The sequence below is a fragment of the Schistocerca americana genome, chromosome 7 (assembly GCF_021461395.2).
Source record: "Schistocerca americana isolate TAMUIC-IGC-003095 chromosome 7, iqSchAmer2.1, whole genome shotgun sequence".
Taxonomy (NCBI): Eukaryota; Metazoa; Arthropoda; class Insecta; order Orthoptera; family Acrididae; genus Schistocerca; species Schistocerca americana.
In genome coordinates this window covers 631,903,418-631,919,794 of record NC_060125.1, presented here as the reverse complement: position 1 = coordinate 631,919,794, position 16,377 = coordinate 631,903,418, and the positions used below count along the sequence as shown (strand labels likewise).

Here is a 16,377-nt window from a genome sequence, read left to right as displayed (position 1 = left end):
CATATTCCATTGTGTTTCTTTCCTCTGTTGCAGTCCAACTTTTCATAATGTTCCCTCTGAAATTCTCATCAGCCTCTGGTTCTTTCATTTTATCCATGTCCCATCTTCTTTATATCTTACCTTTCTGCAGTTTCTTCAGTTTTAGTTTGTTGCCCATAACCAATAAATTATGCTCAGGGCCCACAGCTGTCTGAGGAATTGTCTTATGGTTAAAAATATAGTTTTGAAATCTTTATCTCACCACTACGTAATCCATCTGAAACCTCTCACTGTTCATAGGTCTGTTCCATGTATACAAGCCTTCCTTCACTATAAGTGCTACCAAAAGTTAAATTATGCTCTGTGTAAAATTTTACTAGGCAGCCTCCTCTTTGATTCCATTCCCCCAGTTGACAGTCTACTATGTTTTCTTCAATTCCTTCTCCTACTACTGAATTCATTATCCATGACACTTAAATTTACATCTCCTTTAACTATCTGAATAATTTTCTTTTATCTCATCGTACATTCTTTCAACCTCTGTATCATCTGCAGAGCTAGTTGACATACAAACTTGTACAATTGTTGAGATGTGGTCAGCTTCATGTCTGTCTTGGCTATGATAATGCATTCACTATTCACTTTGTAGCAGCTTACCCAACTTCCTACTTTCTTATTCATTAGCAAGCCATGTGGAGTGCACATGGTACATTTATATGTATTATTGAAGCACCCAAGCCACTTCATCTTGTCAGGTCCATGGATCGCAGGGGGGAGGGGGTATTTAAATTATTCACTGATTAACTGACAAAATTTGATACCAGTGTTATGAATAGAACCAGCTGTTTGAAGCCTTCTCTGAAAATTGCCACAGTTTAATAAATATTGTGTAACTGAGTAATTTAGTAGCCTGAAACTCATCAATGATAATCACTTGGTCATGAGCCAGTGAAAATGTTTCTGCAGCAGCTGTTCAAAGAGGCAATGGGAACTGGATATATAATAAGCGTGGCCAAAGACTTATAACATTTGTAATAATAATAAAGCACTTGGCCCAATGGCCAAGTGTAGGACTTTCAATTGGACACCACATTGTGAACTTGCATGTCCCTAATCCACCCCTCTTATGCAACCGGGTGAAAGGGGGCCTACAGCTTAACATGTGCTCCGAACCATGCGTTGTTCCTGACTATTCATCACGCCATGGAGAGGTGAATGTAGATTAAAGACAGACTGAAAATTTGTGAGGTCTGGCTGGGATCAATCCCATAACCTCTCAGTTTGCAGGAATATGCTTTATTACCAGGGCTGACTACCACAACTGTACATCAAATAAATTCTTGTATAGTCTATCCACAAATATAGCTTAAGTAGAAAGTATGAAGCTTTAGACTAGTGTGTGCCAAATTGCGTTATATTTGGTGGTACATTTGCATCGATTGTTGTTGTTGTTGTTGTGGTCTTCAGTCCTGAGACTGGTTTGATGCAGCTCTCCATGCTACTCTATCCTGTGCAAGCTTTTTCATCTCCCAGTACCTACTGCAACCTACATCCTTCTGAATCAGTTTAGTGTATTCATCTCTTGGTCTCCCTCTACGATTTTTACCCTCCACGCTGCCCTCCAATACTAAATTGGTGATCCCTTGATGCCTCAGAACATGTCCTACCAACCGATCCCTTCTTCTGGTCAAGTTGTGCCACAAACTTCTCTTCTCCCCAATCCTATTCAATACTTCCTCATTAGTTATGTGATCTACCCATCTAATCTTCAGCATTCTTCTGTAAAACCACGTTTCGAAAGCTTCTATTCTCTTCTTGTCCAAACTATTTGTCATCCATGATTCACTTCCATACATTTCTACACTCCATACAAATACTTTCAGAAATGACTTCCTGACACTTAAATCAATACTGGATCGATTACCTTTGACATACTTAGGTTCACAATCAAAATTAACTTTGAAAACATTTTTCCTGTGTAGGATGCATTTCCTAATCACTTTATCGAATGGTTGACTTCAACTCCATGGTCATTACCATGAATCATTTAGATATTGAATCGCACTCTGTAAAATAAAAACTCTATGTCTACAATGTAGAAAAAAATAGATTGCTACTTACCATAAAGATGACACATTAATTTGCAGACAGGCACAATTAAAATGCACGTGCACATAAGCCTTCAGAGACAGACTTTCATCAGACAAAAAAAGAGAAGCATACACCATTCATTCACACAAGCAAGCACACCTTATACACACAACTACAAACTCCAGCAGCTCAGACCAGAATACTAAACTCTATGTCTACATCGTTACTCTACAAGTGACATCCAAGTGCTTTGCAGAGTTTCACAGAACCACTGTCACTCTATTTCTCAGCCATTCCACTCTTGAACAACATGTAGGGAAAATGAACACCAAAATCTTTCCATATAAGCTCAGATTTCTCTTGTTTTATTATGATGGTAGTTCTCACTATGTGTGTGTGATTAACAAAGTATTTTCTCATCCAGAGGAGAAAGCTGGTGATTGAAGTTTCAAGAAAAGATCTCCACCCCCAACTTGTGTATTGTATCCTTGACTCATTCTCATCAATTTCTCAATAATACTATATAAGCTGCCCTTCTATGAAAATTTTCAGTATCATTGTCAATCCTATCTAGTAAAGATCCCATACAATGGAGTATTATAGTAGAGGACAGACGAGCATAGTGTAGGCAGTCTCTTGGGTAGATTTGTTGCATTTTTTTTTTTTTTTTTTAGTGTTCTGCCGACACAATGCAACCTTTGGTTTGTCTTCAACACAACGTATTCTATGTGATTGTTCCAATTTAAGTTGTTCGTAATTGCAGTCCTTGGTGTTTATTTGACTCAACAGTCTTTAAATAAGTGAGAGTTGCCATGTAAATGACAGTAAGTGATCCTATCATTTGTGAACACTATACGATGTCTTTTCAGATTGTCTCCTAAATTATTTGTGTGATTAGAAACAGCAGGTGGCCTATAACACTTCCTTGGAGAATACAAGCTACCACTTCTGTTTTACTCAATAACTTCTCTTTAGCTGCTATGAACTGTATCCTTTGAGACAGCAAAATGTGAATCCAGTTGTATAACTGAGATGATAATCGAAAGGCAAGGAATTCGGTTAGAAGCTAGTTGTGAAGAACAACATTGAAAGCCTCCTGGAAAACTAGAAATGTAGATATCAGGACAGGATTGGTAATGAATACCACAAAAATCAGCACATTCAGTGACTGATATGACTTGTCAGTGATGTAATACCACAAAATGATATTGTATCATGGACATTGTGTATTAGATACCAGATATTCTACTATTGTGATATTTGTTCTAATAAATTAACGTAGGCAAAAGCCTATTACATCACAGGTTAAAAATAAAATGTGGTTGATTCGTACCCTACTTAAAATGTTTTAACACTATCAATACCCTAGCAGAATGCAGTGACAATAACCCTAGCAACAAACAACTTTATTGATGGTATCAGTGATATAGAAATGAATGCTGAGTTACTCATTTGCCATATTGATACAAAAACAGAAGTCCATAAAATTAAATTAAATACTGCACTAAATTAGTACCATGGCTCAACTAGCTCTGTAATAATCACTATGGAAAGATTGTTGATTATCTTTAAGTTCCTTTTTTCCTCCATTTTACATCTTTATGCTTTCCACTATCCAGGATGTATTTATGGGAAATTCTCCACTTGACAATTCGCAAGATGAACAAGCATGTGACTCGTTTAGCACGTGATCTAGAAGAAGCACGGGAAAACTTTCCGCGCTCGGAGAGTGATACTGACGAGTCAGATGATGGAGATGGTGGAGAAGGAGGTGGTAACAGCAGCTCTCGGAAACGAGATGAAGATGCTTCCACAGCACTTGTTGATAGTATGGAAGAGAAGCTGGAAACTGCACAGGGAGTGCAAAAGACCCTCTTCCTTATTATTTTCCAGGTATGCACCCTTAGCAATTTCAAGAAATGCATAAATTCTGCCCTAATTTTGAATGTATAGGATAACATGTGACTGAGGCATACAGAGCCACTGCTACAGTCCCCACTGTAGCATTTCTTCCTTTTTTAAACAGCTTAACAGTTTCTGTGTAGTTATAAGTTTTATTAATTGTAGTTGATGAATGTTTAGAAACTGCACAATTGCTCCTCAGAAAAAATATGAAGCATGGCATATTAAGATTACACACTAATTCTGGTTTTCCTGATGTAAGGTACATCTGTAAAAATAAAAAAATAAATCAATGAAAAATGTTCTGAGGCCGTTTGGAATAGTGTTATTTTATCAATTGAACATCTCTAGACAAATTTATCTCCTAAACAATTATATGAATATAATAGGAGGAAACTATCCACGTGGTAAAAATATATCTAAAAACAAAGATGATGTAACTTACCAAACAAAAGCATTGGTATGTTGATACAGACACTGACAAAAAAATGCACACACACACACACACACACACACACACACACACAAAATTCAAGCTTTCGCAACCCACGGTTGCTTCATCAGGAAAGAGGGAAGGAGGGGGAAAGATGAAAGGATGTGGGTTTTAAGGGAGAGGGTAAGGAGTCATTCCAATCCCGGGAGCGGAAAGACTTTTTTTTAGGAGGGGAAAAGGGACAGGTATACACTCGCACACACACACATGTCCATCCGCACATATACAGACACAAGCAGACATATGTAAAGGCAAAGAGTTTGGGCAGAGATGTCAGTCGAGGCGGAAGTACAGAGGCAATGATGATGTTGAATTACAGGTGAGGTATGAGCAGCGGCAACTTGAAATTAGCGGAGGTTGAGGCCTGGTGGGTAATGGGAAGAGAGGATATATTGAAGGGCAAGTTCCCATCTCCGGAGTTCTGATAGGTTGGTGTTAGTGGGAAGTATCCAGATAACCTGGACGGTGTAACACTGTGCCAAGATGTGCTGGCCGTGCACCAAGGCATGTTTTGCCACAGGGTGATCCTCATTACAAACACTGTCTGCCTGTGTCCGTTCATGCAAATGGAAAGTTTGTTGCTGGTCATTCCCACATAGAAAGCTTCACAGTGTAGGCAGGTCAGTTGGTATATCACGTAGGTGCTTTCACATGTGGCTCTGACTTTGATCGTGTACACCTTCCGGGTTACAGGACTGGAGTAGGTGGTGGTGGGAGGGTGCATGGGACAGGTTTTACACTGGGGGCGGTTACAAGGGTAGGAGACAGAGGGTAGGGAAGGTGGTTTGTGGATTTCATAGGGATGAACCAAGAGGTTACGAAGGTTAGGTGGATGGCGGAAAGACACTCTTGGTGGAGTGGGGAGGATTTCATGAAGGATGGATCTCATTTCAGGGCAGGATTTGAGGAAGTCGTATCCCTGCTGGAGAGCCACATTCATTCAGAGTCTGATCCAGTCCCGGAAAGTATCCTGTCACAAGTGGGGCACTTTTAGGGTTCTTCTGTGGGAGGTTCTGGGTTTGAGGGGATGAGGAAGTGGCTCTGGTTATTTGCTTCTGTACCAGGTCGGAAGGGTAGTTGCGGGATGCGAATGCTGTTTTCAGGTTGTTGGTGTAATTGTTCAGGGATTCAGGACTGGAGCAGATTCGTTTGCCACGAAGACCTAGGCTGTAGGGAAGGGACCGTTTGATATGGAATTGGTGGCAGCTGTCATAATGGAGGTACTGTTGCTTCTTGGTGGGTTTGATGTGAACGAATGTGTGAAGCTGGCCATTGGACAGATCCTCACAACATCCCCACAACGACCCCATTAAGTTTTATTTACATTCCCCCCGCAAACATGCCTTCGCCCTAGCCAGATTACGCTTCCATATTTTATTTACTCAGGCTTGTCTGACATTTGGCATTACCCCCAAAGGTGTCACACTTAAAGTTCCCATCTCTGGCTGTAATCTTTCTTTCCATCAGTCCCTATACCAGTTCCAAATTGAACAATCCATAGCCCTCACCCGCCTAATCCTTCACCTACACATCAACTCAGCCAATGAACACACCCGTCAACTCCTATCCTTAATAAAAGTCCTCAATCTTTCCTCTCCCACATCCACACCAGCTGTTGAGAGCATCCTCCTACAGGCCAATCACAGATTAGAACAGCATGCCACCCTCCACCTCAAAAAACTATCCAATATCCTGGTTTCCCACCTCCAGAAAGGCAACTCACTCACCCTCCACAACTTTTCCAACAAATCTCAACCTCCTCTCATTGCACACAGACCCAGTCTCTCCCATCTAATCAATCTCCCACTTCCAGCTCCACTCCCCCCAAAACCTCAAAATTCTAATCAACACAATCTGGTACCACAACACCCTAATTCAGTAGTTAACCTTTCTTCCAAACCTCTCTCCCAATCTGAAACCTCTGTCCTATCCAAAGGCCTCACCTTCAGCCCTACTCCCAGATTCAACCAAACAGCCCTCGTCAAAGATTTACTGTCCTACACTCGTACTCTCTGCTGGAAATATCACTTTGCCATGAAGAAAAATAATCCTAATCCTACTCCTAATGATCCAACTGCCCAAGACACTATCCAAATTGAACCCTGCCTGGAACAGTTCCGTCCTCGGTCACAGTGGGACCCACCTCCTCTTCCTCAAAATCACCCTCTCCAAACCTTCCAGGAATTTCTCACTTCCAGCCTTGCCTCTCAGTCCTCCTTGAAAAACCTTAATCCTACTCCCAACATCACCACAGCTGAAGCCCAGGCTATCCGTGATCTGAAGGCTGACCGATCAATCGTCATTCTTCCAGCGGACAAGGGTACCACGACTGTGGTACCTGATCGTCGGGAGTATGTGGCTGAGGGACTGCGTCAGCTTTCAGACAACACTACATACAAAGTTCGCCAAGGTAATCCCACTCCTGATGTCCAGGCAGAGCTTCAAGGAATCCTCAGAACCTTAAGTCTCCTACAAAACCTTTCACGTGACTCCACCGACACACCGCACCCCTACCTTCTACCTACTTCCTAAAATTCACACATCCAATCATCCCACCAAGCAAGGTGGCGCAGTGATTAGCACACTGGACTCGCATTCGGAAGGACGACGGTTCAATCCCGTCTCCAGCCATCCTGATTTAGGTTTTCTGTGATTTCCCTAAATCGTTTCAGGCAAATGCCGGGATGGTTCCTTTGAAAGGGCACGGCCGATTTCCTTCCCAATCCTTCCCTAACCCGAGCTTGCGCTCCGTCTCTAATGACCTCGTTGTCAACGGGACGTTAAACACTAACCACCACCACCCAATCATCCCAGCCACCCCATTGTAGCTGGTTACCAAGCCCCCACAGAACGTATCTCTGCCTACGTAGATCAACACCTTCAACCCATTACATGCAGTCTCCCATCCTTCATCAAAGACACCAACCACTTTCTCGAACGCCTGGAATCCTTACCCAATCTGTTATCCCTGGAAACCATCCTTGTAAACATTGATGCCACTTCCTTATACACAAATATTCCGCACGTCCAGGGCCTCGCTGCGATGGAGCACTTCCTTTCATGCCGATCACCTGCCACCCTACCTAAAACCACTTTCCTCATTACCTTAGCCAGCTTCATCCTGACTCACAACTTCTTCACTTTCGAAGGCTAGATGTACCAACAATTAAAGGGAACAGCCATGGGTACCAGGATGGCCCCCTCGTATGCCAACCTATTTATGGGTCGCTTGGAAGCCTTCTTGGTTACCCAGGCCTGCCAACCCAAAGTTTGGTACAGATTTATTGATGACATATTCATGACCTGGACTCACAGTGAAGAAGAACTCCAGAATTTCCTCTCCAACCTCCACTTCTTTGGTTCTATCAGATTCACCTGGTCCTACTCCAAATCCCAGCCACTTTCCTTGACGTTGACCTCTATCCGTCCAATGGCCAGCTTCACACATCCGTCCACATCAAACCCACCAACAAGCAACAGTACCTCCATTATGACAGCTGCCACCCATTCCATATCAAACGGTCCCTTCCCTACAGCGTAGGTCTTCGTGACAAACGAATCTGCTCCAGTGCTGAATCCCTGAACAATTACACCAACAACCTGAAAACAGCTTTCGCATCCCGCAACTACCCTCCCAACCTGGTACAGAAGCAAATAATCAGAGCCACTTCCTCATCCCCTCAAACCCAGAACCTCCCACAGAAGAACCCTAAAAGTGCCCCACTTGTGACAGAATACTTTCCGGGACTGGATCAGACTCTGAATGTGGCTCTCCAGCAGGAATGCGACTTCCTCAAATCCTGCTCTGAAATGAGATCCATCCTTCATGAAATCCTCCCCACTCCACCAAGAGTGTCTTTCCGCTGTCCACCTAACCTTCGTAACCTCTTAGTTCATCCCTATGAAATCCCCAAACCACCTTTCCTACCCTCTGGCTCCTACCCTTGTAACCACCCTCAGTGTAAAACCTGTCCCATGCACCCTCCCACCACCACCTACTCCAGTCCTGTAACCCGGAAGGTGTACACGATTAAAGGCAGAGCCACATATGAAAGCACCTACGTGAATTACCAACTGACCTGCCTACACTGTGACGCATTCTATGTGGGAATGACCAGCAACAAACTGTCCATTCGCATAAATGGACACAGGCAGACAGTGTTTGTTGGTAATGAGGATCACCCTGTGGCTAAACATGCCTTGGTGCACGGCCAGCACATCTTGGCACAGTGTTACACCGTCCGGGTTATCTGGATACTTCCCACTAACACCAACCTGTCAGAACTCCGGAGATGGGAACTTGCCCTTCAATATATCCTCTCTTTCCGTTATCCACCAGGCCTCAATCTCCGCTAATTTCAAGTTGCCGCCACTCATGCCTCACCTGTCATTCAACAACTTCTTTGCCTCTGCACTTCTGCCTTGACTGACATCTCTGCCCAAACTCTTTGCCTTTGAATATGTCTGATTGTGTCTGTATGTGTGTGTGTGTGTGTGTGTGTGTGTGTGTGTGTGTATGCGCGCGCGCGCGCGAGTGTATACCCGTCCTTTTTTCCACATAACCTCTTGGTTCATCCCTATTGAAATCCCCAAACCACCTTCCCTACCTTCTGGCTCCTGCCCTTGTAACCGCCCTCGGTGTAAAACCTGTCCCATGCACCCTCCCACCACCACCTACTCCAGTCCTGTAACCTGGAAGGTGTACACGATCAAAGGCAGAGCCACGTGTGACATTCTGCTTGTGTCTGTGTATGTGCAGATGGATATGTGCGTGTGTGCGAGTGTATACCTGTCCTTTTTTCCCCCTAAGGTAAGTCTTTCCGCTCCCGGGATTGGAATGACTCCTTACCCTCTCCCTTAAAACCCACATCCTTCCGTCTTTCCCCCTCCTTCCCTCTTTCCTGTTGAAGCAACCGTTTGTTGCGAAAGCTTGAATTTTGTGTGTATGTTTGTGTTTGTTTGTGTGTCTATCGACCTGCCAGCACTTTCGTTTGGTATATATGTTAAAGTACAATATAACTTCTGCTCAATTTCAGTGCAGTAATGTGTTCATTGTAAATGTGTGTGTGTGTGTGTGTGTGTGTGTGTGTGTGTGTAAGTACAATCTAACTTCTGCACCATTTCAGTGCAGTAATGTGTTAATTGTAAATAAGTATTATAGTAGTTGTATTACATATTTATTACCTTATAAATAAATATAAACTTTTTTTATTTTAAATTCAGTGCATTAGTATTTGTAAAATGACTTTCATTTAGTGTTCATTAAAAAACGACGATCATTCCACTTGAGACCTGTGGAATGGTACATTAGCTTATTTGTTTTAGTTGTAAATATTTGTCATGTATTGTTGTTTTTCTGACATGTTCCACATCTTGGAGGACCTCCTCACTACGGATCAATTGGAGTGAAAGTAAATCTAATCTAAAACTGAAGACACATTGTGAGCAGATTCAGTGGTAAATCAGTATCTGCATAAACTTTAAGATCAGTGAATCCATTCCTTTAGGGTTTTTTAAAGTGGTTATATACAGGCAATAAATATTGCAAAAAAACCTTTTTTGTGCTAGCTGCTGTATAGTTTTATTTATTCTCTGCCCATTTGGGTACATCTTCACAGGAGATGATAATGTACATCAATTGGTCAAAAATACATTTTTGCCAAATATTGCAACATCAAGTATAAAATATAACTAATTATCATGATAATTGTTCCAGTGAATTTCCACTGTAGTTGATTTACACAATCAAAGTGTGGTACCATTGCACACACTCAGTCTTAACATAAAATATTTAATGCAAGATCAGTCAGAAAACATCTCTTTGCTTGTTGATGAAACTGCCACTGATTCACGTATACTGTTGTTGTTGTTGTTGTTGTTGTTGTGGTCCTCAGTCCTGAGACTGGTTTGATGCAGCTCTCCATACTACTCTATCCTGTGCAAGCCTCTTCATCTCCCAGTACCTACTGCAATCTACATCCTACTGAATCTGCTTAGTGTATTCATCTCTTGGTTTCCCTCTATGATTTTTACCCTCCACGCTGCTCTCCAGTACTAAATTGGTGATCCCTTGATGCCTCAGAACATGTCCTACCATCCGATCCCGTCTTCTGGTCAAGTTGTGCCACAAACTTCTCTTCTCCCCAATCCTATTCAATACTTCCTCATTAGTTATGTGATTTACCCATCTAATCTTCAGCATTCTTCTGTAGCACCACATTTCGAATGCTTCTATTCTCTTCTTGTCCAAACTATTTATCGTCCATGTTTCACTTCCATACATGGCTACACTCCATACAAATACTTTCAGAAATGACTTCCTGACACTTAAATCTATACTCGATGTTAACAAATTTCTCTTCTTCAGAAAAGCTTTCCTTGCCATTGCCATTTTATATCCTCTCTACTTCGACCATCATCAGTTATTTTGCTCCCCAAATAGCAATACTCCTTTACTACTTTAAGTGTCTCATTTCCTAATCTAATTCCCTCAGCATCACCCGACTTAATTCGACTATATTCCATTATCTTCGTTTTGCTTTTGTTGATGTTCATCTTATATCCTCCTTTCAAGACACTGTCCATTCCATTCAACTGCTCTTCCAAGTCCTTTGCTGTCTCTGACAGAATTACAATGTCATCAGCGAACCTCAAAGTTTTTATTTCTTCTCCATGGATTTTAATACTTACTCCAAATTTTTCTTTTGTTTCCTTTACTGCTTGCTCAATATACAGATTGAACAACATCGGGGAGAGGCTACAGCCCTGTCTTACTCCCTTCCCAACCACTGCTTCCCTTTCATGTCCCTCGACTCTTATAACTGCCATCTGGTTTCTGACCAAATTGTAAATAGCCTTTCGCTCCCTGTATTTTACCCCTGCCACCTTAAGAATTTGAAAGAGAGTATTCCAGTCAACATAATCAAAAGCTTTCTCTAAGTATACAAATGCTAGAAACGTAGGTTTGCCTTTCCTTAATCTTTCTTCTAAGACAAATCGTAAGGTCAGTATTGCCTCACGTGTTCCAGTGTTTCTACGGAATCCAAACTGATCTTCCCCGAGGTTGGCTTCTACTAGTTTTTCCATTCGTCTGTAAAGAATTCGTGTTAGTATTTTGCAGCTGTGACTTATTAAACTGATAGTTTGGTAATTTTCACATCTGTCAACACCTGCTTTCTTTGGGATTGGAATTATTTTATTCTTCTTGAAGTCTGAGGATATTTCGCCTGTTTCATACATCTTGCTCACCAGATGGTAGAGTTTTGTCAGGACTGGCTCTCCCAAGGCCGTCAGTAGTTCCAATGGAATGTTGTCTACTCCGGGGGCCTTGTTTCGACTCAGGTCTTTCAGTGTTCTGTCAATCTCTTCACGCAGTATCGTTTCTCCCATTTCATCTTCATCTACAGCCTCTTCCATTTCCATAATATTGTCCTCAAGCACATCGCCCTTGTATAGACCCTCTATATACTCCTTCCACCTTTCTGCTTTCCCTTCTTTGCTTAGAACTGGGTTTCCATCTGAGTTCTTGATATTCATACAAGTCGTTCTCTTATCTCGAAAGGTCTCACATATACTATGATAATCTAATTGGATAGGTAAAAAATCTACTCACCAAGTGACGGCAGAACACATACATAAATGAAAATTATAATTAGGCAAGCTTTCAGAGCCAGTGCCTCCTTCTGCCCGAAGGGTTGAAGAGGAAGGAAGCGGGGTGAAGGAAAAGAACTGGAAAGGTCTGGGAAAAGGTGTAGATTTCAGGAAAGTTGCTCAGAACTGCAGGTCAGACGGTGTGGTAAGTCTCCCCTGACCCACAGTTCTGGGTGACTTTCCCGAAATCTACCCCTTTTCCTAGACCTCACCAGTCCTTTTCCTTCACCCGTCTTCCTTATACTTCTGCCAGAAGAAGAAGCCACTGGCTCCAAAAGCTTGCCTAATTATAACCTCCTTTTATGTGTATGTTCTGCCACCGCATGATGAGTTGATTTTTTATCTATCAAATTAAATTATTTTGTCAAAAATTGATTGTTTCTGTTGTTTTATACAGTATGATCCATAACGTAGGAATATTTGTAATGAATAGGTACGAAGGTGGCTGTTCAAGTATCGCAGTTATTCAAAAATTTCTCAGTAGTACTTGGAATATAATGTGTGTGAAGATGACTTTTTTCCCCATTATCATTTTGCAACTGATGATGAATCACAGGTGCACTAGCAACTCAGACACTAAAAGACAATTAATGGAGTGGATGCATCCTTTGCTCTAGAGAAGAAAAGAATTAGTGGGATAGCCATGCTGATGATGAGTTGGGATGTCAAGAGCCTTAAGTGATACTCTTGCAGGAGAAGGACTGTGACTAGTATATGTTATAGTGACATCTTGGCAAGAAACATGTCGTCTCCAGTTGCTTTTCCATGTCAATTCACACAATTATATGGCTCAACATTCTAAGAATACATTACATGAATTTAAATTTGAGGTATTGAAACATCCCCTGTACAGCCCATGTTTCGTGTCATCAGATTTTTAATTGCTAGACATTTTATGGAAAAGTTAAGGGTTGAAAAGCTTTCACATGTTGACAGGTCCAAGGGGGCACAGCAAAGGTGATTGTGACCTGTGCCAAACAGTTCTTGCCATTACGCCTTTCCCTGCAATCTCCATCCCTTGGACTTCATATGAAAGGTTAGGGCAGTGGAACAAAGCATGTTTCAAAGCAGTGTTACTGTCAAAACGTTGTTGTGTTGGTCTTCAGTACTGAGACTGGTTTCATGCAGCTCTGCTCTATCCTGTGCAAGCTTCTTCATCTCCCAGTAACTACTGCAACCTACATCCTTTGGAATCTGCTTAGTGTATTCATCTCTTGGTCTCCGTCTTTGATTTTTACCCTCCACGCTGCCCTCCAATGCTAAATTTGTGATCCCTTGATGCCTCAGAACATGTCCTACCAATCGATCCCTTCTTCTAGTCAAGTTGTGCCACAAACTTCTCTTCTCCCCAATCCTATTCAATACCTCCTCATTAGTTATGTGATCTACCCATCTAATCTTCAGCAGTCTTCTGTAGCACCACATTTCAAAAGCTTCTATTCTCTTCTTGTCCAAACTATTTATCATCCATGTTTCACTTCCATACATGGCTACACTCCATACAAATACTTTCAGAAACGACTTCCTGACACTTAAATCTACACTCGATGTTAACAAATTTCTCTTCTTCAGAAACGTTTTCCTTGCCATTGCCAGTCTACATTTTATATCCTCTCTACTTCGACCATCATCAGTTATTTTGCTCCCCAAATAGCAATACTCCTTTACTACTTTAAGTGTCTCATTTCCTAATCGAATTCCCTCAGCATCACCCGACTTAATTTGACTACATTCCATTATCCTCGTTTTGCTTTTGTTGATGGTCAAAACATTAGGCAACAACGAATTCTGAAAATGTATTTGTAGGAAAGTTATAATAGAATACCAATTATTTAATTACTTTGGTCCCACATAAAAGTGAGAGATTGAATAATTCCTCACTATTATTTTACCATTGGTATTTCTTTTGTCACAGTTTTTCCACAGTGATCCATCATTTTGTTTTCTCACACCATCATACATAATACCATGTTTTCTGCACTCTGCATACTATACTGACATGTAATACTATGCAGTCATAGTTATTTATTTCTTGTCAATGCTTAATTTCTTTAGATGTTTCTTCAGTGTGTGTTTTTTTTTCTGCATCTCATAATTGAATATTCTTCAATCTCTAATACATACATTATAGCAATTTGAATTATAATAGATTGATATTCACCACATAGAGGAAGCATTGAGCAGCTGACGGATTCATTTCAAACAAGATGTGGATGATATTTCTGTTTTCAGGCAAAGTCCTTTGTTAGATGAAAACACACACACACACACACACACACACACACACACACACACACACACACACACACACACGGCCACAGTTGCCTCCAGGCACAGAGATACTTGGGTGTGTGAACCTATTTAGTCTAACTTAGTTTTAATGTTCTGTAATTGCTGTGAATCTTTTTCCTTTCTGCATTAGTGCACTTCTTTGAAATTAATATTTGTCTTTTCCTTCTTTATTTCAGAGGTTTATAATGATTTTGTCAGAACATTTGGTGCGTTGTGATACTGATGGTAAAGACTTCAATACATTCTGGTACAAATGGACAATTGGACGATTGCAGCAAGTGTTCTTGTTGGTAAGCTAACATGTTAAATACATAAATTGAATTTATTTATTTCCTTTGAGTAATTTTTCTTCATCCTCTTCTTCTTGTGTCCTATCCATCATCTGCCTCCTTGAAATGGCATGTAGTAATATATTTAGTTGTAATGCAAGAGATAAGTTGACACAGAATTCCTCAATAGACCTAAGTATTTAACTTGCACAACAGATATTTTACAGATAATGTTATCAACAGCAAATATGATAGAAGAAAACAAATACCCGGTCTGATCATTACAAGATTTTGTCCCAATAAAGTAGAGAAATATGAGGCTGTGAACTCCATTAAATCTGTCAGCCTTTGAAAAGGAGTAATTGAAATACGGCTCACAGATATACAAATTTAAAACATGATGAAATCTCTGTCTTTCAGGTCAGGCTAGGTGAGAATATGCAACTCTGAAGTCCACAGACTCTAAGTAAGATTTCAGCCTTTAAAAAGGAATGAGTGAAACATTGCTGACAGATACACAAATTTAAAACATGAAATAAATTTATGTCTTTCAAACCAAGCTAGGTGTCATAGTGGTAAGACACTGGAATCGTGTCTGGGAAGAAGGTGGTTCAGATCATTGTTCACCCATGCTGATGGAGAGTTTCATGTTTTTCCTAAATTGCAAATTGCAGGATACTTCCTTTAAGAAGACATGGCCAATTATTGTATTCGCTAGAGATTAAACCCTAATCTTCTTTTTTTCCTTTGTTTCATCCCATGACAAATTACTTTCATGGTGTGGTGCCCAGTACAACTGGCTACTGATACTTCTGATGGAGGAATCATGTTATCTAGAGATTCAGCAGTGTTTTTAAATGTATCTAATTGTCAGTGCTGCTGCAGCTGTTCATGTTAAATGGCTGATAAGTCAGCGTTTTTCTTGTCTCATATATTATTTGTATTTTTGTTCTTGGTGGTTGAAAATATCTGTGGTAAACACTCTTTGAGTCATGGTAAGCATGCACAATATTTCAACAATCAACTAAATTCCCAGAATGAATCCTTGACTCTAAAATGGAGTGTACATTGTTTCCTAAAAGATTAAAATTGGGGATCAGAAATCAAAATTGAAGTCTTGTCTTTTGCAAGCAGTGTTTCGATTGACCATTGTCCAACCAGTACTTGAACATTGTTTGTCAGTCTGCAATCTGTACCACATAGGATTGGTAGAGGAAAGTGAGAAGATCCAATGAAGAGTTGCACCTTTTGTTACAGATTCATTTAGTAAGTGGGAAATCATCAAGGAGACACTTATCCAACTTCTGTGACAGATGCTGCAAAGTAGGCATCGTGCATCACAGTGTGGTTTATTGTTAAAATTCCATAAGCCTACATTCCTAGAAGAGTCAAGAAATATGTTGCTTCCTCCCACATATATCTCACAAGAAAGGCCATGGAGGTAAATTGAGAGAGATTCGAGGTCACACAAAAGCTTATCAACAGTCATTCTTCCTACGGATCATTCATAACTACAACAGGAGAGGGGGACGTTTCAATAGAACAAGAAGTACCCGCCACTATCAAAACGTAGTGTACAGAGTATATATGTAGATGTAGATTTAGATGAAGATGACTAAAATATCCAGACATAATAATGTCCTCACTGCTCAAGTTTGCCATTCCTTTCCAAACTTCACAGAAGCTGTGGTGCGAACGTTG

At 40.9% G+C, this 16,377-nt stretch overlaps 1 protein-coding gene across 1 annotated transcript in view; it reads left to right on the top strand.

Annotated features, from left to right (window-relative positions):
• The window catches only part of LOC124623180 (nuclear cap-binding protein subunit 1), a 179,413-nt gene that overhangs the window by 154,788 nt on the left and 8,248 nt on the right, over positions 1–16,377 (top strand). The window contains exons 14-15 of the mRNA XM_047148984.1: positions 3,690–3,963; positions 14,584–14,697. Coding sequence (XP_047004940.1) covers positions 3,690–3,963; positions 14,584–14,697 — 388 coding nt within the window. The remainder of the gene's footprint in view (positions 1–3,689; positions 3,964–14,583; positions 14,698–16,377) is intronic.